This window comes from Seriola dumerili, unplaced genomic scaffold (genome assembly GCF_002260705.1).
Source record: "Seriola dumerili isolate Sdu_G_001 unplaced genomic scaffold, Sdu_1.0 BDQW01000035.1, whole genome shotgun sequence".
Taxonomy (NCBI): Eukaryota; Metazoa; Chordata; class Actinopteri; order Carangiformes; family Carangidae; genus Seriola; species Seriola dumerili.
Window position 1 is genome coordinate 52,077 of NW_019174290.1, and position 22,454 is coordinate 74,530.

Here is a 22,454-nt window from a genome sequence, read left to right on the forward strand (position 1 = left end):
GTTTGAGCACTGTAGTTATGCTTCATAGAGCAGAACTGTCATTATGGTTTACAGCCTAATAAAATATCAATTACAGTGAAAATGGGAACTTCCAAATATTGAAGAATCCCCTGAGGATTAGGGCTCATTTCCAGAGTGAAAAAGATGAGCAGGAGAGAGGAGAAGTTAATGAGACGCAGAGGAGAACAGGGAAGATTGAAAGGAATGATAGATAGATAGATAGATAGATAGATAGATAGATAGATAGATAGATAGATAGATAGATAGATAGAGTTAGTTTGTAGAATCTAATCAGACTTCTAAGAATAAACCCTCTTTGCCCTATTTTTGTTTACAGATCACAATGACTCATGAGCATCCAGCCACAGGGAGGGATGCCAAGCTCTGGCACCTGCTCCCAGTCCCTTTGAGAATATTGCTGTTGATAATAAAATCAGCTGAAAAGAAAAATTGCCTCTCCTCGGACGTGGTGATTCATAGACCCCAAAAATAACCAGTTACACTCTGAAAAGCGGCTTGTGAACGAGAACATTAAACCTTATACCTGCAAACCTGCGAAAGTGTCTCGTGAAATCAGGTGCCAGAGGACGAAGCGTTACCTCGGCTGCAGCTACTTATATTTCCACAAGAGGGAGCTGTCAGTTAGAGACTGATGCACTGTGCAAATGGAGCAGTTTTTAGACGTGCTGGGATTAATGGCGCTGCTGATACAGACTGAAGTAGCTCAGCAACCATTGGATAAACTGCCATGAAAGTTTGTACAGACATTTATTGTCCCCAGACGTGCATCCAATTTTCCTCTAGTGCTACCTGCAGGTCAACTTTATCCCTTGTCCTCAGAAATTTCTTAACATGTACTTCATTTACTGGCACAAAATTTGGTGCAGAGATTCATGATTCCCAGATGATGCATCCTACTGATTTTGGTGATCTTCGACATTTGCTCTTATGCCACCATAAGGTTGATATTTGTGTTTTTTTGTGACATATCTCAGCAATTATTAGACGGATTGCAGTGACATTTGGGACAGATATTCATGCCAGGAAAAACTCTAATAACTTGGATGATCCCTGAACGTTTCATGGTGTCATTAACATTACCTAGTATCGTTTCAATTATTTTGAACATGTTAGCAGACTGACATTAGCATTTAGCTCAAAGCACTGCTGTGCCTAAGTACAGACTCAGACAGCTGCTAACATGGCTGTAGACTGGTCTTGTTGTATTTCATACTCACTCCCTGCCAAACATGCCAACAAACACTGTACATTGCAAATTTGATTATTAAAACAGATGCATATTTTATTATGGGAAAATGCTTCAAGTTCAGTATCTTCGAAATTTAGATGATTCAATTTGAAAAAGGGTGGATTACATTCATTTTGTGCAAAGTACCTCCTATTGTGCACTATCATTACATTTCAGTCAATTCTGAAAACTGAGCTTTTCTTAATAATTTCATAGAACATTTGAGCTTAATTCTTTTATTTGAGTCCTGTTATCATTATGACTGATATTTTATTTTATTTTTGTTATTTTGGCATGTTTCCTGTTACTGTATATAACTTTATAAAATCAGTTATGAAAGGTGCCACATAAATATTATTTACTGTATCACTTCATGACTTTAGAATGAAGCCTTTCAAACTTTACCATTTTGCTGTACGGCTGAGAAGCAATCTCAAATCATCTTCCAGTGCGTTTTATCCTCATTTGGATAATGTCTTGAGTTTGCACCAGGGTGACGAGGATATCGATGTAGAAGAAGATCCTCAATGACTCAGGGGGCGCTGATGACGTGCTTGATCCAGTCGGTGAGTCTGGTGATGCGAGTGTAGACGCCATAGTAGTCTGGACGCCCACAGCCTTTGCCCCAGCTCACCACTCCGGCCAGGAACCAGCGACCCGACGGCTCCTGGCAAACCAAGGGGCCACCGGAGTCTCCCTGACAGAGACAATCAATGTTAAAGGAGCAGGGAGTGAGACTCTAATGGCTCCACAGCAGAAAATGACCATAATAATTGACAAAGCTGATGGTCAGTACTGGTGACTCAGCTATGACATCACCTGGTGCTTGGATGTCTGGCTTTCAAACTCATTCATGACCTTTTTCTGGGGAACACAAATTCACATTTACATTTAAATGCAATACCTGCCAGGGTCTGTTGGATGGTTTAAAATTTTAATTTCTTTCATTAAATCAGTTTTAATTTTGCCTTCTGGCAGATATAAATCCAAAAAGATAAAGCGGGACACATATACCCTGAGTGGATCATTCTACTCATCACACACACACTGACATTTAAATTTCAGTGCATTCATTTACTTTTTTTGGACACTTGGTGGCAGCACAACAACCTCTAAACACAACACTGACAGACAGTATTATCACCTTACGGAGGTGAGTGTGTTAGCAAACAGCTGCCTTTTTTAGACACCTATCAGATACAGAGCAACATTAGCATATGGAGTTGTGTTTGTTTCCACCCATCAAATACAACTCCAATACTCTCCATTTATTCAGCTCTATTTTGATTCCCAACTCCTGATGTAAATATCTGGCTGTTCAGCAGCTAAATACTCCACTATGTTCATCAACTGGTCTCTAATTTTTCCTGCTGGGTGCTCGTTTTGACAAGTGACTTTTTAGAGCTTTTTCACTGAAAGCAGGTGTCTGCTTCAGCTCCTGAGACCCTGCATCCTCATATGAGGACATGCTTCACCTGCACATCGCTGCACCTTGTACTTCATTCTGCTTAACTTAGACCTGTTGTCCTCATTCACAGACACTTTTGCTACCAAATAGTGGTAGCAAAAGCACAATACACTTATCAGTGTAAAAACAAGACGGCGGCCATCTCAGCCAAGTCACGCTACAGCCGATCGCGAAACAAAAAGTGAACAGAGTACAAAACCTTATCAAATTTTATGGTTAAAACTTCATTATTTATACTCAGTAATGTCTTTAGTTTGATATGGTATGGGAATTTGACAAATCTTAGCAATAGTAAGAAACTACAACGTTGTTAAACATGAAGTACTCGTTTGAGGACATTGGTATTTTATTACTGTTCATTCAGATCATTAGATGTAGAAGTAAGGAAACATAGCTTAAGATTTGTGAAGAAACCAACAGTTTACAAGAGTATAAATAGTTCTTGCATGTCCTACAAATTAGTATGACATTGATTTGTATTTTTCTTTATCTAATGTGATACATTTCCAGGGTATTATTTCATATTGATTCATTCATATTTCATGTGTCAAGAGCAGGACAGTTGCTGAATGTAATATTAGGTGACAACTTTGAGGTGGAGGATTTGTCTGATGGTGATGCTGATGATCCTGTTGTGGATGAAGATTACATTCCACCTGAATATATTCACCCTGACCCAGAATCTAATCAGCAGATGACAGTGACGGTGAGGCACAACTCCGTCCACATGCATCTAAACATGTACAGAGATCTAAAGGACGTATTCTCAAAGGCTGGGGTTTGGGAGCCTTGGTCGGTCTGGTTGCTGGTATAAAAGTATATTGTGATTGGATCTTTACAAGCATGAAAGCTGTGGATTATATCCTGAAGAAGCAGGTGTACCTGACTGGTATTAGTGGTGAGTTTTCCTTGCTCCATACTCCACACTAGGAATGTGCTTTTGTCTGTTACACCTATTGACTGTATGAATACGTCGTCTAGATCTCTGTAAATGTTTAGATGCATGTGGACAGAGTTATGCCTCACTGTCACTATCATCTGCTGATCAGATTCTGGGAAATTAACTATTTTATCATTTGCTACACACTGGTGATTTTACTGTATTATACAGTGCAATCAGTACAACCATAACAATAAATGTGCAGGCTGGAAAACCAAAAAAGTCAGTTTTATGATGCTTAAAAAAAATGGAATGGAAAAAAATAGCATTATATCTTTTGTTTGTTGTATGTATTGTATGTGTTTTTTCTGTACCTGACAGGCATCTTTCTCTCCACTGCGGTAACCGGCGCAAAGCATTCTGGGAGTGACCAAGTGGCCATAGGAGCGAACACAGGCTTCCTCGCTGACCAGGTGAACATCCACCTTCTGAAGCACGTTACTGGCACTGCCTGGAGGAGGTCAGAGGGGAAAGGTCAACAGGATCATCCTCTTTTCATCCTTTATTTGTACAGTAGAGATGATGCATTCACATAAAGCCTAAAGTCTGCATTCATCTGCCCTGCGTTCATTTGATTAGTCTACAACAAGCCGACACTGATGTCTTCACTGCTCAGTTTTGACTCACCTACTGAATGTCATTTCCATATTTCCACAGTGAAATGTCACAGACTGCAGTAATAGACTTCACAGCTTTAACTGAACTCAGTCTGTAGTTAACCCAGAAAAACATCCTCTAAAAGTCATGTCAATTTGTACATGAAACTTTGGGTGACCGAAGATATGATTTCAACACATGTTGGCCTAAAGCAGCCTTAGCCATTAGGTTCGTCATGATACCAGATACCAGAAACCACAACCCACTCACATCACTCTATCTTCTCCTGTCTGTACAATTTTAATTAGTTAATTTCATAAATGTTTGCTCCATTGTCATAACAGCATAATAGCACCCACTCTGCTCCACCATCTGTAACATCACAAAAACTCCCCACATATTTCTTTCAGAGTGACTCTGAATAAATTGGGCTTTTTAAAAACTGCACAAGTCATATAAGGTCACTTCCTGTGAAAAAAATGCATTAATTTGCGTAATGCAAAAGCAAGTGGAACAAAAGTTTTACACTCCCCCCTAACTTTATAAGATAACAACATTTTTTGTGAGTCAAAAGCACCAAATAAAAGGGCACTTTCAAATTGTAAAGACTACATAGTTATTTTAAGTGTCTCTTTACGAGGCGTGATGTTGTGTTGCCTTACGCCTACACATACCAAAGCCTGAGGTTAAATGGAAATTTTTATAATGCAGGTTTAAAAAAAAATCTAATTCCTTTACCTTTTGCAGATGCAAGCTTTGTAACATTACAAGTCTTTGCAAATAGTTTGGGGATTTGTTGAAGTTTTTACTGTGAGCATAGAAATATAAATTATCATGATGTAAAGATTAGCATTTGAACTAAAAATTTAATTGTTGTAAAAACCAAGCTAGTTTGTTTCTTCAGCTAAAGTGTTAAAAAAGAGTTCTGATAACTAACTTAATTACAGTGTTACTGTAATTAAGTGTGTCACACTTAGCCTTGTGTTTCTTAATTGGAAACACTTTACACATCGCTAAATTTAAAGGGTTGGCACTACACAAAGTAGTTCTAACATAGAGATGTTATTAAATTAAATATTTACACCCACTAAATGGTAATTGTAGCTGTGTGTGGCTAAATGAACTGACAAAACTTTAGCTTGCTAATATAGGCCTACCTGTTACGATAGAAAAGTAAAAGTGCAAATATGCTTATAATCATGTTAAATGGTAAAGTTTTAAATATGATCTTACAAAAATAAGAGTTTAAAAAACTGCAAAAACATTATGCTAATAACATCAGACTATAACATCAAAATAAATAACTCAATAGCATAGGTTAGCATAATCAGATATTTGTGTCTTATTCTAAACAGCATGAATACTATTAACCCTGAAACACATATTTGTTCACGTCTGCCAATATAAATAAAATTGTAATTGGCTTTTAAGTCTAATAAATTGCTCAACCTCTAAAAGTCTTAATGTAATTTTGCTAGTTATGCTCCCGGTAGTGACGCTACAATGACTTTCTAATTACACAGTTGATTGCTTTTGATTGGACGGCACTAAAGACGTTTCCTAGCAACCGATTTAGATATTAAGACAGTCTTTAAGTTGTAATGGCGCGACCTGATCAAATAAATCACTAGTTTGAAGCTAGCTGGTAGATACTAGCATTGCTAGTAGTAATTGTGGTTTTAATACTAAGACCGCATGTCTATCCTCTCTCCACATCACCCAAAGATCCCCCTCTCTCTTTCCCTCCTCACCCCCCTCACGGAGAGCCCCCCAGCCAGTGACCCAGCAGAGCAGGCCCGGCTCCAGCTGGTGGGTAGGCGGGGGCAGGCAGGCGGGTCGGGCATGTCCAGCCAGCAGCACTGAGGCGGGCCGGTCCAGCTTCAACAGGGCGAGGTCATAGTCGTGGGACTCGTCGTCGTAGTATTGGTGAAGATGGATCCGTTGAACTCGCGCCACCTCCTCTGTGGAGCCGCTGCGTCTGAGGAGGAGTTTACCCAGGTAGACTGTCCACATCGAGGGGGAGTAGAGACTGTAGGAGCAGGAGGAGAAAAAAGACTCACTCTCTATTTTACAATCAAAAGCCTCCTCATCCAAAATTGAAGATTCACTGAACGCTGCACAAGCTTTTAATCGCTGCACAGGAAAAATGAAGTAGAAAAGTCTTGTTAATCCTATACAGGATGCTGCAGTTATAGTTTTGGCCGGGATCCAGCCAACTGATTCTGGCTTTGAAAGACACAAGAGTATATAAATACATAAATATGTTGGCTTTGAGCCAGACAGGCCTGGACAGCAAAGACACAACAGCAGTACTGAACATAAAGGAGTTTTGGAGGAAAGAGAAAGGCATACATGATTTATAAAAAAGTGCTAATATGCTAAAACTGCTTAATCAGATTCAGTGAAGAGAATTAAAGGCTTTTAATTTTTGCTCGATTAAGTGCCTCAGCTTATGTTTGTTTTGGAAGCACTTCAGCTACAGTCATCCAACCACTTCCTCCTCTCTCTTCCTGCACCTACCGGTCGTCATAGAAACAGTGGGCGGCAGACACCACCCACTGGCTGGAGATCAGTGCCCCCCCACAGATGTGGGAACCCCGCACCTGCAGGCTGGCCTGCCATGGCCACTCCCCCTCCGAGGCGTTAGTCCCGCCGACAATACGACTGGAGAACTGCCTCAGGCCGCAGTCTGAACACACACACACAAATATTAAAACACACAGATGCTAATATGGACAGCGAGTATTTGCTAAATGCAGAATATGAACTGTAAATGAAATCAGCTGAGTTGTACTGAAAAACAATTAGAAAACAAGACCAAAATGCTTGTGAGGGTTACTGAAAAAAAGTTCACGTATTATGTGTGTTGTTTTGTGTGTGTGCATATTTATCATTATTATAATTATATTATATCTAGTATGTCTAATTCTTCTTACACCCAGCGGGGATACAAAAGAAAAGTAAATAAAAACATGAGATAAAGAACAGAGACTAATCTTATCAGATTTTGTTAAATTATTTAATTCCATTTTTATTAAAAAGCAGATTGACTTTGAATTTAGGAAAATCTCGAAAGAGAGCATGAAGGCATCTTAAAATTTAAAAAATGTAAAGTCAAAATACAGACAAAATTGAATGAAACCAGTATAAAAACAAAAACTCAGTGTGTGTGTGTGTCTCACCACACTGTTTTTCATCAGAGGCGTCCGGGCAGTCGGTGACAGAGTCACACTCTGGGTTTGGCTTCTTCAGACACGTTCCATCAGCACACACATAGGTCTTATCTGTGCACTGCACACCTGAACACACACACACAAATCATAAGACAAGATATATAGGTCTGCCATAAAAAGAAATCTGCTCCATTGCAGCTGTAACAGATGTCTTTGCTGCGTGTCCCAGAGCCATGACCTCTACAAAATATTCTGTACAGTAGATCGTGATAAAGTTACCATTAGTACAGTTCATCTCGTCTGAGGCTTCAGGGCAGTCCGGGTGTTGGTCACACACCTTGTAGTAGTCCACACATTGGCTGTCCTCTTGACACTGGTACTGAGCCGCACACACTGAAACACACACACACACACACACACACACACACACACACACACACACACACACGTAATACATGTCCATATATTTGATAACATTCAGTCATATGAACCAAATTATTGAGTGAGTTGTCAGTGTATAAATGGGTAACCAGATACAGTGCATGCTAGCACATTAGCAAAGAATTCTGAGGTGTTTATATCACATGATAAATGCTTTTACTCCCTATTAAATAGTGATTAGTGGCTACTCCATGACCTAGAAATATCTATACATAGAAATAGGCCCATCAAATCAGATTAGCATCAGCATAAGGCAGCTTGTTTTCATGAGCAGCAGCACGGTGACAAGCCTCATGTTACATGTTTAAACAGTTCAGCCCTTAGCCATTTCCGTTACATAAAACTGGATTAGGTGTCACAAGTGGTATCACAAGTGGTGTGGTGGAACACTGTGGTTTGGTTCACCCCTGAAAACCCTGTGTTGTTGTATCACAGTGGTCACAATTCATCCATTATGGAAAAATCTAAAATAAGCTCAGCATTATTTGACTGAGTAAATTGCTTTAACATATAAATGCACCAGGCGCCACTGACTTTAGGTGGCTGTCGTTCTTCCTGCACCACCATGTCTCAATTTTCTGTCTCAACAGAAAACAATGTACAACAAATTATGTGTAAATCAGTTAATTTAAAGCATAAAATAAATACCACAGTTTCTCTCATCAAGTCCATTGGGACAGTCCTTGATTCCATCACAGGCAGGAACACATAGGCCATTAATAGTGCACAGAAACTGGCCTGGGCAAGCTACGAAACACACAAACACACACGCAATTAAATAATATGCTCATGAACAGACGTGAAACAAAGTAGAAACATTAACTTAACAGTTAATTTAGCCAAATGCCTTGGCTGTCTCTCTCTCTCCTGCATCCACATCTTACGATCTGTAAGGTTGAAGACGCTGAAGCGCAGCTGAAGGCCCGGCCCTGTGAGTGACACCTCGGACGTCATGACAACAGTTGCTGTCGTGGAGAGCAGGTAAAGGCGTTCGCTGTATGGCTGCAGACCCCTGGTACCACACAGTCTGAGAAAGGGACAGAGACGCTGAAATCAAATGGAAACTCCAGTTATGTTTCCCTGCAGGGGCAACAGGAAGTCTGTGGTGGAGGACCACAGGTGTGATAAGTGTTGTTTAAATAACTTAAGCAAAATACTGGACTCTCTGTTTGGTCATGGCTGCAATTACAAACCTTTCCTGGATAAACAGAGGTTAAAAAGCACAAATTTATCAGTTTGAAAAGAAATAAATAAGTAAAATGCTTCTATTGAAATAAAGAAATTGGCCACATATGGAATGCTGCTGCCCCCTGTTGTTCAGTATGGAATAGAACAACATGATCATATGAACTTAACATTTTGAACACAGTATTTTTTTTTTTTTTACTGTTAATTAAGTCATTTTGTGTTTTTTAATATATGATAAAACAAACTGAAATGTCTGCACATCATGACCTGAAAATTTTAATATGCACCAATTTTTCTGTCAGACACCGAACCACACACAGGTGACATCTATAAATACACATTTTGCAGTTGATCAGTATCTTGTCTATATGTATAAGTAAGTCGGCACATATTGAAGGATTTTTATATATAGTTTGTGTCAGTTATTCTCTTTCAGAGGTTTAGCACCTGTGCGCTACACAGATAAAAATCCTCAAAAACATGTTTATCAGTGAGTCACACAATTATGTGCTGGTACAGAATTCAAATAACACTGGACAGATGTATTTTCTGGTGAATGTGTGCAACTGTGCAATTGATTAGGTTTTCTAATAATTGGAAATTTGACCAACTGGAGTCGAGAATCTTCTGAGATAAAAATGTAGCTAAAATTGACTTCTAATCTGCTTTGCTTTTATTTTCTGCCCCCTTCTCCCATTTGGCTGTTGTCAGTGTTGCTCTCAGATTTCAGTCTCAGTGAGGCTCAGGATGCTGCTCAACCAAACAATTAGGACTAATCAGACTGGACCGAACAAAGATGCTCGACAGCCGACAGTTCCCATGGATCAGCAAGACTCATCATGGCGGAGCCTACCTGCGGTTATGGATGATCCACTGTCCCTGGGTACAGGCTTGGTTGTAGCTGGCTCTGCTCAGTTCGTAGCCCTCAAACTCCAGAGACAGGCCCATCCCTACACTGGGTATCTGAACACACACACAGGGCAGGAAATGCAAAATACAACGAGGAGCAAACACATGCAAACACCTACACACACACACACACAACTCTTAAAACAGTTGTGCATCAATGCAACAATCATTGAATCAATCAGGAAGTGTAAGACATATGGATGACAGAGTGTATTTACGATAAAGCTCCAGGTGCAGTTGGTGTCAGGGGGGTAGTAGCTGGGGAAAAAAGGCGTCCTCAGTGTCCCCTGGACCCCTGATACTGGCTTCAGCTCTATAGTGGAGTTACAGTCTGGGAAAGAAATAAGCAGAGAGAAATACTTCAATCCACAATACAAATCCATTCTACAGGATGGAAAATATAAGACACGAAATCAGAGGAAAATGTTAATCTTGAACTCTGCGGCATCGAGGCCTGGGATTGACCGATCTCCATTTGCTACTGAGAACAGAACCTGCTGGTTTTGCTAACTAGGCTATATTGGGTTTTTTTTTGACTAGGCTGTATTTATGGCTGAGTTTAGTTAAACTTAAGTGGGTGCAGCTACCGAATAAACACTAAATGGAAAGATTTACAGCTTTCCTCCAATCCAAAACAGAAAGACCATGCATGACAGTGATGGAAGGTCAGCTCAGCTGGCTAGTTTGCAAGCTTCCTTACACAAGGAATGTCAGCTGGGTAAACTAATGGAGATATCTTTGTAGCCGATCGCAAGGTAATATGTTTAACCATGCTAGTGGCATGATCTCAGTGTTGGTCTTTTTCTCAGTCTACCGCTTTGGTCCAGCCCGAGTTATCACAAAAACCATTGAAGTGTTTGGTACAAAATTTTGTTCAGATGTTTGTGTTTCCCAAATGACGTATCCCACAGAATTTTTTGATCCTGGGACTTTCCCTCGATTGCTTCCATGTGATATACATTTGTAGTTTTGTGGTTTTCCCTCTTACACCTTTTACTTGGCTTTAATCTAATAATAGAAAAAAATCTGTGGTCATTTCCCACTGAAGTTGAATTTAACAAATTTTCTCTCTCCTTTATGCAACATCGAATGCAACATTTTTGAACTAGTTAAGAAGGCCTGAGCGTTTAGGTGGTCTCACCCTGGCGGTCCCAGGCCTGTGCAGACAAAGAGAAGGGGTCCTTGTAGTTGTACAGACCCTGTTTCCAAACCACCGTCATCCACTCGCCTGAAGACAGGACATTGACCACACGCTCATGTCTGCTGCAGCCATACACACTGGAAGGACAGAGGGAACGATGGACAACAGGAAAGACAGTTGGTGTGTTTAATAAATAAAGAGGGTAAATTTATCCCTTACACAAGATGAGAACATTTCTTTAAAGGTGGACAATAGTGGCCCATCAATATTCAGCAGAGGGCAGGTATTGGACTTATATAGTAATTATCTAATTCTGTGTAGGAAACTCACGATGTGATGAGATGAGTATCAGTGGGGGTGAGGGAGTTGTACACCGCCAGCCTGTCTCGACACTCTGGCAGCAGCCACTCCATTTGAAGCTCCAGCTGGGAGCCGGGGGCAGCCTGGAGGTGCCACAGGCAGGAGGAACACTGTGTGTCCGGGCCACGGAGAGCCATGGGGCTTCTGGACACCACCTTCTGGTAGCGGTAACAGTCTTAGGGAAACAATGCCAAAGAAATTATTGTAAGCACTGAATTAGTCTTGTGTAGGATCTGAGTTGAGGATTAATAGCATCATGTTAAAGTACATTTTGCCATGATTTTACATATGTAGTTACTGAATTGTTCTAGCTTTCAAATGTATCTGTATGTTGAAGCAGTGTACCAGGGCTGTAGTAAGAGAAATATTCAATATATCATGAGTTTGGAGGGTGGTGTCTTTTTAGAATAAATTGCATTTGCTATATAAGAACACAAACAAAAGTACAAGGAATTTATTAAACAGCGCGTTTGTCTACTCAAGCTGTGAATTTTAGCATACTTGGCTAACTAGCTTATTCCCTGCAAACCTATATTTCTTTGAAGGCCATGAGGTAGCTATCATTGCCTACATTTTGTTTTCTTTCATTCATTACGTTAGAGGGAGTCGTCACTATGAGGGAGCTAGTGCCAAAGGTTTAAGCTAATGATAGCTTTGGTTTAAACTGATGATAGTGGCTCTGCTGTGCTTTGTATTTGATTTGGGTAAATTTGCAAATTATACTAAATTTAACTTTATGTAACTTTAATGTTTGTGGCTTAGTGATTCTAACTTTCTACCTATAAAAGCCACCACCATTACCATTACCCACATGGCCAAGAGTTAGCATATCTTAGCTACCTCTGTCTTTTTGTTAGATTTAGGTGACATTTTAAAAAGCCTAGCTGATGACTGACACATGCACCATATGGGAACAAAGATGCTAGCATCGGAGGGCTTAAGCTATCACCTGTCCTGCTTTACCACACGCATTTTAGTGGGTATACTGCAGGTTTGCTACCACCCAGTTTTGGTGCAGTTCTCACCTGGGAACTGATTCACCTGGTACCCTAAAGATGTTCTTTAATCCAATAGTTCAATCATATATTATCAATATGTTTTACTCCTTCCGTTTTAAAAATGTAACACGTTTACTCAGAGTACATTTTCGCTGACTTACTTGCTTTAGTGACTTTCTTCATTTCAGATGTTGTTTAGATGCTATTCCGATCTGCTAGTTTCTTTAGCTTAGCAGTTAGCGCTAGCTTCTCTCTCTCGCGCGCGGTGTGTCTTGGACCAGCAGATGAACTTGTTCATCAGAGTGTGGTGTTGTTGTAACTTCATTGTAGAAGATTATGAAGTTTATTACAACTTCCTGGTGTCTGCTGTCTTACCGTCGACACACAGCTCGGCTAGCTAACCTGAGCTGCTCTTGTCTGCGACCGTCTGTGTACACAGCAGCCTTCAGTGTGATAGGCTATTATTCGTGACGTGGCACCAATCAGATGGTGCCGTGGGCGGGACGCCGCGACACATGTTTGTTGAGTTTACTGTCCGATCTCCAGAAACGGAATGCAGAACTGCAATTTCTGTCACAAAACTATGTTGTTTCGTATCCTTGGGCATTTTTAAGTGATTAAACGGATATTCTGGCGCCTTCTTAGTGGGTATACGGCGTACACCTGCGTATCACGTAGACTACACCACTGCCACAAGCTGAAATTTTCATAGTGAATTTCACCAATAAGTGATATCCTATTTTGAAATGCAAGATAATGCCATTAATTAAGATATAAATAACAGTCTTAAATGTCTCATATTGTATGACAGTACAGTTTCTCATCTATCATCTTATAATGAAATCAAACATAAATGCATTCTAGTTTCTGCAGTTGCTTCCATGCATTCAAGTTTTGTTCAGGGAAATATATATTGTGGTGCATGCTAATTACAGTTTAATCACGATGAAGAAATTAAAAAAAAAAAAGAGAACTCATGAACAAGAAAGAAAATGAAAATGAAGTGTGATACCAAATGAAGCTTTCAAAAGTTCTATAACTTTGGAGTCGGTTTCTGTGGGGAGAAGAACAAAAACACAGAAAAGATGAATCGAAGCAAAATAAATATCAAGCACTAAATCTCTTTGTATCTCACTGTTTTTCTTTTTTTCTTCCCCTTATTATTTAATTTCTGTCTTACACATATACATACATATACATATACATCACACACACACTGTCTCTCCCTCTGGTCTCTTCTATTTCTCTCACCACTGACAGACAGCGAAGGGAGGTGGAGGAGGTATCCATCAAAGCTGGCCAGCTCCTGCTTCTCTGACTCTCTGTACCCCCGAAGGTCCTCCTCCAGGCTCCTGGTGACCTTCTTCAGTGTGACTCTCCCAACATGGCTGCTTGGCACAGACATCACTATCCAGAAGTGAGCCACAACACTCCCCTCCCTGCAGAAGCAAAGGTCGTGATGGAGAACCAACACTCACATTTTCAGGTCTTATTGAGGCGATTTGGTGCTTTATTTCAAGTTATGACTGTTGCAGACTTGGATTTTACTTGAAAAAATACAGCCCACAACCACAGACCTGAATATAGGGTACAAGCCTTCAACACAGAGTTTACTAAACTAAATTTTCAAGCATATCTTTTTCATTGATACAATACTCTAAGTAAGCTCAACTGAGTTCAAAATTATCTGCATGAATTTTTGAATCCAATCCGGTCAGAAAGTGAGTTCAAACTAAGTTTGAACCAGGGACCACTTGATAAGCTATACCCACTTATAGAACATGGTCCTCACACTTATTAATTAGCAAAGCATTGATTACAGAGCATAATAAATTGAATGAATCATCAAAAAATATCAGAACAAGTGCATCTTACTCGTCTCTCTCTGGCTAAAGGCATCCACTATCTGCCAAGATGTTAGCACACCTAAGAATTTACTGTATGCAAGTTATGTCACTCCCACTTTGCCACTACTTCCCACAGTTACTATTCAACTGTACATGAAAAAGTTTGATCCGCGTACCCGAAAGCAAAGATGGTGGTGTAGTTGAAGTATCGAGAAAGACTTGAGCCTTTCATTATTTTCTCAACCTGAAAGATAGAAGAAAAAAAAACAATATCACCTTCCCTATCTTTTTGTTTTTGTGTTTTTCCAGGTAGTTTAATGTAATTTGTTTTCAGTGACATCTATCTGGAAGGATAGAAAACATTCTCCACTCTGCAGTCCCTAAAAGGATGCGAGCCAAGTTATTCTAGTGTACTGTACCAGTATCAAAGGAATTCATGTCCCCCGCTCACCATGGCCTTTACTCCCCTGGCCTCTTTCTTGAAGGCAGGGCTGTTGTGAGAGGACAAATCAGCAGAGAAGTTCCTGTTGAGGATGGTTACATGGGCTGTGTACTGCTGCTGGACACGAGGCTCCAGCACCCAAACCTTGTACTCTGTTGGAGAGAAAGGTGTAAAGATTAGCACAGCAGTAAGTAAGAAGACTAGTGGTTTACAACCATCCTAGTTGCTCTGTGAGGCTAACGTCAATGTGCCAACAAGCTCACAATGTCAGTGCTAACATGCTGATATTTAGAACATAACATCCTCAGTGTGTTAGCATGCTAACATTAACTAAGAAGAACAAAACACTATTCAGCTGAGGGTGATGGGAATGCCATCAGTTAGGCAATATATTGGACAAATTTTAACCTGATGATGGTGCTAGATGAAAACTTATTACAATTCATCCTCAGTGGAACAAGAGTCCAATACTTGTTGAGACGTTGAAAAAATTTTACAGATGTTAACCTTGTGGTGGCTCAAGTGGAAAAACTAACAAAACATCTAGTAAACATGAATGTCTGTACAAAATTTCATAGTAATCCACTGAACAGTAATTGAGATAATGAAAGTGGCTGAGAACAAGAGCGCTGCTCACCCAGGAAGTACCAGGCCAGTGTGGCTCCTGCGACAATGAGCATAATGATGATGATGATGAGGAAGGCCAGGAGACACTTGCAGGACCGAGTCTTCCTAATGGGCGGAGCCACAGCTTGTGTACCAGCTTCTACCTGTGGAGAGAACAGACAAAAGCTCACTGCAGCCTCTAGAGAATTTGTGCTTTCAGTCAACACACAATATAGCCTCTGAAGCTGCTTTTGAGCTAAACACACAGGTGACTTTTTAGGGTTAGGAGTGTTCAAATCTGCAATATAAAATCCAATCGGAGGTGTTTTTTTTTCATGCAGTGTCTGAGTGAGGGCACATCAGGGCAAACAGGGCACTCAGTCGATGGGTTCCCAGTGGGTCATGTTTAGCCACAGGGTTGTCAGGCTGTACATTTTCTCTCCCAGGGTGAACTCTATCCTCAAACACAACAATATGCTCTAACAAGGAATTACATTTCTCATTTCCCAAAATTAAGCAACTAATGATTTAGTTACATTCCTTATTCCTATTCTTCGGGTTTCTGTCCTTGTTATGTCTACATGATTTACTATTTAAATATTAACCCTGAATTGTTGTATTTTTTTTACTGTTAACCATCATGATTTAAAAACTGTTGTTAAAGACAAGAAGCACAACTGGGATGGTCCAATATAAAACAGCATGTGTGTTGCAGAAGGGAGTCCCTACACACTGAACTATAAAAGACATTCTGAAATAATTTGAACCACCGAAGTCGATGACAGGGACAGATGTACAACAGATGTTGACAGATGTACTCTAACAAAGCAGACATTTTACAGCTGAAACCTTTAGCCTTGAGCTAACAACTTTGAGCTTGAATCAACTCTAGATACAATACCTTTAGTTTTGGTTTATTTGTCATTCAATCTGTGAAGCCATGATGAACCCAGCCGTATGATTGCAAATCCTGTACGGAGGTTTCAGTCTCTAGCAGAGTCTATAATCAACAGTCAACCAAAACAAGTACTCCGTTTGGCCTGCTTACATAGAATTCTGTTAAATACTGGTTTGCCCTAAAAACTTGGTTTGTCATGGAGAAATTAAATGTACTGGGTGATAAATCAGACTGCAAATGCATTTCTGTATTAGCATTACTGACCCCATTCCTCAGAGAAGCACTTGTGACCTCCTGTCCCTGGTCACATGAAACTGACTTCTTAGAGCCGTGTCCGAGCGCCATTGGATCACTCCACATCCTTTGTTCCTTGAGAAACCATTTTCATGAATTTCCAACTTAACAGCTTTTATCAAGCATCTCTAGAAATCACACAACCCGACATGTTGCTCTGACAGACAGAGAACGGCTCCCTCTCTGTTTGTAAGTCCAAAGGTAAAAAGGAAAAAAAAAACAGTCAATATTTCCCAAAGCTCATTTGGATCTGCTCAGTAGTAGGTTAGGAGTTATCTCAAAATACATCCACAAACTCGTAACTGATGGTTTGATCATAAATGCTGTGGAGCACTTTCACATGTGCAAGGAGCAGCACTGAGTCAGGTAGGCAGCAGGTACACTGATGTCACTAATCATCACCTAGCAACAGTGATGCTCCGAGTCAGCTCCCCTGCACAGATAAATCTGATGGGAATAATGTGGGGTTTGGCTATTTACGTACCCAACTCATTTCCCAGAGTTCATTTCACTTTCCATGCAAACATGAAATCCCAATGGGCTATAAACAGAGAGAGAGAGAGAGAGAGAGAGAGAGAGAGAGAGAGAGAGAGAGAGAGCCTGACTTTGAGACAGAGATTTGTGTATTGTGTATGTTACCTGCAGGTTTTGAAAAGTCTTATAAAGACCGCATACAGTTCCTTAAAAAATATTGTCTGTAATGGAGCGTGTCATTGTCAGTTAATGGTAAATATTTTGAAGATTATCATAGAAGTAATTTTTAGATACTTTTCCTCTATACTGTACATTTGATATGTTTACTGTCGGTTCAGAAGAAATAATCCTGATACTTCAACCATGAAGGTGAAACATGAAGATGTCAAGGCAGAACAGTGGACAGTTAGCTCTTAGCTTTGACGTTAGCTGAACATCTCGTCTACCTGCCTCACCCTATCAGTGGCTCCTGTCCTCAAGTCTCTTTCCCCGCGGTGACGCTGTAGATAAATGTAAGTAGCAGTAGCTAACTATCTAGCTTGTTCAATACACTTTACTTTTGTACCGTATGAGTTTCCTAATTAGACTGTGTCAAGTATCTACAGATGAATAATAATCTAACAGTGTTAGCTCATTTCCAACTTTTGCCTTAAGTTTCGCTAACAAACATTAGTTAGCTAAACTGTAAATGAAGGTAGCTAGCTGATAGCACTCCCTATCATTTCCAGTGTTGGCTTAATTGGCATTTCATTACCAATATAAAATGTTATATATTATCTAATTTTACCAAACATTGCTGCTCATTAATGAGCATTGATACAGTGGAGGGTTAGTTATTGTAGAGATACGTTTTCACATCAATATAGAGTTTATTATTTCATTTTAATAGTCTTTTGTGTGACTGTGGTGGTTTGGTTAGTCTTTTACCTTTTTGATATTAACTTCTATAATAGGCACCCCTTTGTTTTCACTCAGGAATTCAGGAGTTTTACTTGATTTGGTAATTAAACAATATTAAAAATGTGTGCTGAAGGCTAATTAGCATTGGTGGAAAGTAATTAAGTACATTTATACTATGTCCATTTTATGCTACTTGGTACTTCCACTCCCCTACATATCAGAGGGAAATATTCATTTGACAGCTTTAGTTAAACAAACGAGGTTTCTGTAGGGACCTTAAGACTTCAGTTCACCGATTGTAAGCAGGTAGATAGTTTATTTCCATTTTATGTAGAATTCAACTCCAGACAATATTATAAGAATTATGTCTCACATTGAGCAAAGTTGTCTTTTTCAGCATGTACATTACATCACTGCATACAGTGTACAGTCAAAACAGCAACAAATCAAGTGACATGGCAGGTGATTGCAACAGGGAACTTTTTGACTGTTCATCCACAAAAACCTTCGTCCTTTTATTGACATTTGCTTTTATTAAGAAGGAAATAAAGGGTTAAAAAGATTTTAAAAAAACAATGTTTAATATAGCTGCCACACCAATATAAATCAGTAAAATTAATATTTATGGTGACCTTATAGCTCTCCTTTAGAGTTTTAGACCTTTAGTGGTGCAATGATGTAAGAGTAGGTCTTTTTGTATTGTTTATACGTCTTGTTGAACACACACATGAGCCATGAGCACAGGAGAGACTCAATAAAACAATTCTTTTGACTGCAGCCTGTACTAACAGTCAGCCAGTGGGTACAGTATCAATGCACTGTTAAAAGAGGAGAAGTAGAGTACTGCAAGCCTGAGTAAAAAGGTCTCTAAACATTCAAAAATAAATGCTGTGCAAAGGCTTTACGAGGTAGGAAATACATTCAACATGTTTGACAAGATACCTTAATGATTAAAAAACATCAAAAAAATAACCTAGCTGTGCTTGGTGGTCTAAGGTTAAGTAACAAATAACACTAACATTTTATGGTTCGGTATAGCTTTTTCCATCAGACACAATCCTCTTATTTCTACAGTCATCAATGAGTCTGACCTCTGACCTCTGACCCCCGATCCTGCTGATGGAATTTAAAAAAACAGGGGTGGACACATAGACTAATGTTGGTCAAATCAGCATCATTGTACTTACAGAGCGGCCATTTTAATGTTCGCCATCGACATTTATGGATCCTTATAAAACAAGTAAAAAATGCCTCAAGAGCCACAGTAACAGTTGATCTTCACAATATTAATCATACAATATCATGGTCTCTACGGCTCTCACAATGAGCAAAACGAAATACACATATTTTTCAATTTTTTCCCCCAATGTTTAAAGGGGCTATTTGTCAGTTTTCTCTGCTGCCAGACGTGGTATCTTGCCAGGAGCAGGTTGTGGTGACTGTCACATGACAAGAACTTCTGCCATTATTGTCTTTATAATACAAATGCACCCTTTGAGCAGCACTACATCCTCAGGGCAAATTGAAGCAACAGTGAGTCATTCTCATAAAAAAATGAGATGGGCTGGGGGTAGCTGGTTAGCACGCTAACTTCAGTAGAAGACATGATAGAGACAAGACAAGAGATTGAGGCAAGGCGTTGCTTTCCACAGCTAGAGAAAGCTCTTGGAGAGTAAAGTAAGTAGTAAATGAGGTTTGATGCTGAACTTGCAACTTTTCTTCTAGACTCGAAAGTAAACAGCTGTTGATGCTAAAACTGCCTATGTAGCAATAGCAAAACTAGCTAACTAAAATAGTTACTTTAAAGAATAAAAAACAAGCAAAACATCATTTTGAAACATTAAAACTGAAAATAGAAGCCATTTCTTTTCTCTCTATGTTTTTATTTTGAAATATTGTCATTGTTTTTGTTTACTTATGTTGTCTCATCAAGCTAAGGAACTCAGCATGCAGGTAAATAAATGATAAATATTCATCATAAATATGTTTTATGAGAGCGCAGGAAAAAAATAAAATCATTAAATCATACCTTCTTTCAGAGACATTGAACACTTAATAAATGTTTAAAATGATATGACGTTGCATACTGATGAGAATGATTAACAAGCATGAGGTTACTGAATGAATCCAGCTGGTCAATAGTCGTCCGTGTGCTTCATATCATATTCTACCTCATTTACCGTTTACTACATACTGCAGAGATATCTGTTTTTAACTCTCTTCCTGTCTCGCTGGCATATATCCATCACCAGAAGGTTCCATTGACCTGGACATTGCCATCAGAGCGATCCCCGCCAGTTTGTGACTTGGACTTGAAGGTTGTAGAGGTTGACTCATATCTGTCCCAGAGAACTTCAAAGGTAGTTGTGGGAAAGAAGACAAGACGCATGGTAAAGTACAGGGAAGAGTCAGAGGAAACTGGAAGCTTGTGGATTCGATGGACTTATCAAAGTCCTCCAGGCTCTCCTCATGACTCAACTGCTCCTCGCTCCCACTACAAACCCCTGAATCCATGCTCGGAAGCTCAGGACTGCAAGGAGGCATCCTCTGGACTTGCTCATAATCAGAACAAACCTGAATGGACCCTTTGCCAAAAAGGCTTCCACTGCCTCCAAACAGCATCTTGAAATCTACTTTTCCATCCCCTCCCTCTCTCTCCTGCTCTTTGCCCTCTGACCCCTCATCATGGCTGTCAGGCGCACCAATGCTATCTGCTTCCAGACTCTCTTGACTAACCTCTTCGCCACTGCACATACCTGAGTCAAGACTCTGGAGCCTGAAGCGCTCGACCGGCGGTTTCTCATAGTCTGAAATGACCTGCACTGGCTCACTGTTGTTGTTGCCTTTGGAAAGCAACTGCTGGATCTCCAGTTCTTTCTTTCTTTCTTCCTCCCTAACCTCTTCTGCAGTTTTACCATCACCCTGACTACCAACAGACCCATTAGGTGTATCAGCGGCACAGGGCTCCACATTCCCTGTGGTGGACGAGGAGACCGGAGGAGGAGCACACAGGTGGGAGTAACTGGGATTGGAGAAGCTGGAACTGGTCGACTCATAGCCGTTCTCGCTTTTCATCTTCTCCAGCAGTGCCGCCTCTTTCTTGCACCGTGTCACAGCATCCACACTGGAGGTTACCTCTACAGAGATGATATCCTCCGGTTTCAAGGAGAGAAAGAGTTCGCTGGTCGAGTGAGGGCTCAACTTATTCTGGAGGAGTAAAGATAAGAGGTGGGGGAGCGAGAGCAGGAATTGGAAAGATTAAAAATAAAGAATAATGATGATTCGTTTTTCTGTCTGGTTTCACATCTTACGTTGGCTGTAAATCTTGCTGTTTCATGTCATGATGTTCTCTAGTGTGCCACAGTTAAAACTGCACCAACTGATATGTTCATATTAACAGCAGATCAGATGATAATGTGTAATGTCAGAGCATGTGATGATAGTGACGAACCTGCAGAGAACTGTACAGTTCCCCTCAGCTTTATGGAGCATTTTAGTGCCTTTCAGCTCATTGTTTTGGTTTTCTGATTTGCAAATTTAGAGACAAATTTTGGTTCACTCTCATTGCTATTATTGCAGCAGTCAGGTGTTTTCAGGATAGAAAACTCTGGTAAGCCTTAAAGAGCTGTTACCGACTGAACGGAGAAGAAAATTGAACATCTAGCTCAAGAGTCAGATGCTTTTCAAAGAAGTTGGTTGACACCAAAACAGAGCAAAACTGTGATTATTTGACTTAATGCTACTGATGCACTTTGTCTCCTAAATGCTGCTTGTGCCTACAACTTACAGCAGCTTTAATATGTTGTAATTGGCAACACATTAAAACAAGTGATGAAAAATCAGAAAAATATTTCATAGGTTCACCTGGAAATTCATATTCTTCAGGGAGGATTTTCTTGGGTCTGGTATGGGCGAACCTTTGATCTTCTTGTAAACCCTAAAAGACAAAATAACATAAACTTTAATCAGAGCTGTCGGATAAAACCTATTTTTCTTGAACACAAAAGACCAGAATAGAAATATCTCTTGTCTTCTCACCAGGTGCCTTTGTCATTCCTCAAGAGTATGACAGCCAGAAAGAAGGCAAACCCTGCGCCTGCGATGATCATGCCCCATATCTTCGCGGCAACACCTGACAAACACAGGACGGAGCACGTCACCCAGATTAGCTAAGAGGTAAACATTCTGTATTTATACCACTGTAAATGACAAATGTGGGTTTTATTCATTCAAAATGCAAATAAGCTTATTTTCCATGTGATATAAGATAAACATCTGTTCCTGTTTGAACATGTATTGTTCATCCAACTGGTTTCCTTCTCAGGAATTTAAAGCAGAGCCATGAATAAATCTCCAGATGTAAAAGCATGTGGTATTGGTAAAATGTTGCTTTTCACTGATCACATTTGTTAAACTAAACCAATTAATTTTGTTCATATTTAACAACATTTACCTGATAGTGGTGGTGGTTTTGGTCTACCTTCAAGTGACTCCCATGATGCAGTGGGGCTCCAGTCACTCCAGGTTGA

At 40.0% G+C, this 22,454-nt stretch overlaps 2 protein-coding genes across 3 annotated transcripts; both read right to left on the bottom strand.

Annotated features, from left to right (window-relative positions):
* Window positions 1-1,306: 1,306 nt before the first annotated feature.
* tmprss6 (transmembrane protease, serine 6) lies at window positions 1,307-16,707 on the bottom strand. Of its 2 annotated transcripts, none has more exons than XM_022738217.1 (18): window positions 16,522-16,707; window positions 15,391-15,523; window positions 14,763-14,905; window positions 14,488-14,555; window positions 13,716-13,903; window positions 13,477-13,518; window positions 11,437-11,641; window positions 11,107-11,243; window positions 10,184-10,296; window positions 9,910-10,019; window positions 8,753-8,895; window positions 8,517-8,615; window positions 7,707-7,820; window positions 7,437-7,553; window positions 6,775-6,943; window positions 6,015-6,283; window positions 3,972-4,108; window positions 1,307-1,946 (listed from the first exon to the last, which is right to left on the bottom strand). In XM_022738217.1, exons 1-18 carry the CDS (start codon window positions 16,615-16,617, stop codon window positions 1,782-1,784), a joined length of 2,448 nt encoding a protein of 815 aa, XP_022593938.1. In that variant the 5' UTR covers window positions 16,618-16,707; the 3' UTR covers window positions 1,307-1,781. The 2 variants fall into 2 exon arrangements, with proteins under 2 accessions (XP_022593938.1, XP_022593937.1); XM_022738216.1 differs by having other exon boundaries at window positions 6,006-6,283.
* A 3,426-nt stretch (window positions 16,708-20,133) lies between these two features.
* LOC111216695 lies at window positions 20,134-22,447 on the bottom strand. Its single transcript, XM_022738313.1, has 4 exons — window positions 22,379-22,447; window positions 21,964-22,057; window positions 21,790-21,862; window positions 20,134-21,132 (listed from the first exon to the last, which is right to left on the bottom strand). Exons 2-4 carry the CDS (start codon window positions 22,032-22,034, stop codon window positions 20,137-20,139), a joined length of 1,140 nt encoding a protein of 379 aa, XP_022594034.1. The 5' UTR covers window positions 22,035-22,057; window positions 22,379-22,447; the 3' UTR covers window positions 20,134-20,136.
* Between the last annotated feature and the right edge of the window lie 7 nt (window positions 22,448-22,454).

What these genes read in the sequence shown, in the direction of transcription:
- tmprss6 (XM_022738216.1), bottom strand. Translation starts at nt 16,617, where the DNA reads ATGTGGAGTGATCCAATGGCGCTCGGACACGGCTCTAAGAAGTCAGTT. An exon ending in CGTCTTCAACCTTACAGATC is followed by an intron (nt 8,616 to 8,752) that starts GTAAGATGTGGA and finishes TGTGTTTCGTAG; the next exon opens with CTTGCCCAGGCCAGTTTCTG. An exon ending in ACTTGATGAGAGAAACTGTG is followed by an intron (nt 7,821 to 8,516) that starts GTATTTATTTTA and finishes TGTGTGTTTCAG; the next exon opens with TGTGTGCGGCTCAGTACCAG.
- LOC111216695 (XM_022738313.1), bottom strand. Translation starts at nt 22,034, where the DNA reads ATGATCATCGCAGGCGCAGGGTTTGCCTTCTTTCTGGCTGTCATACTC. An exon ending in AGGAATGACAAAGGCACCTG is followed by an intron (nt 21,863 to 21,963) that starts GTGAGAAGACAA and finishes TTTGTCTTTTAG; the next exon opens with GGTTTACAAGAAGATCAAAG. An exon ending in TGAAGAATATGAATTTCCAG is followed by an intron (nt 21,133 to 21,789) that starts GTGAACCTATGA and finishes TTACTCCTCCAG; the next exon opens with AATAAGTTGAGCCCTCACTC.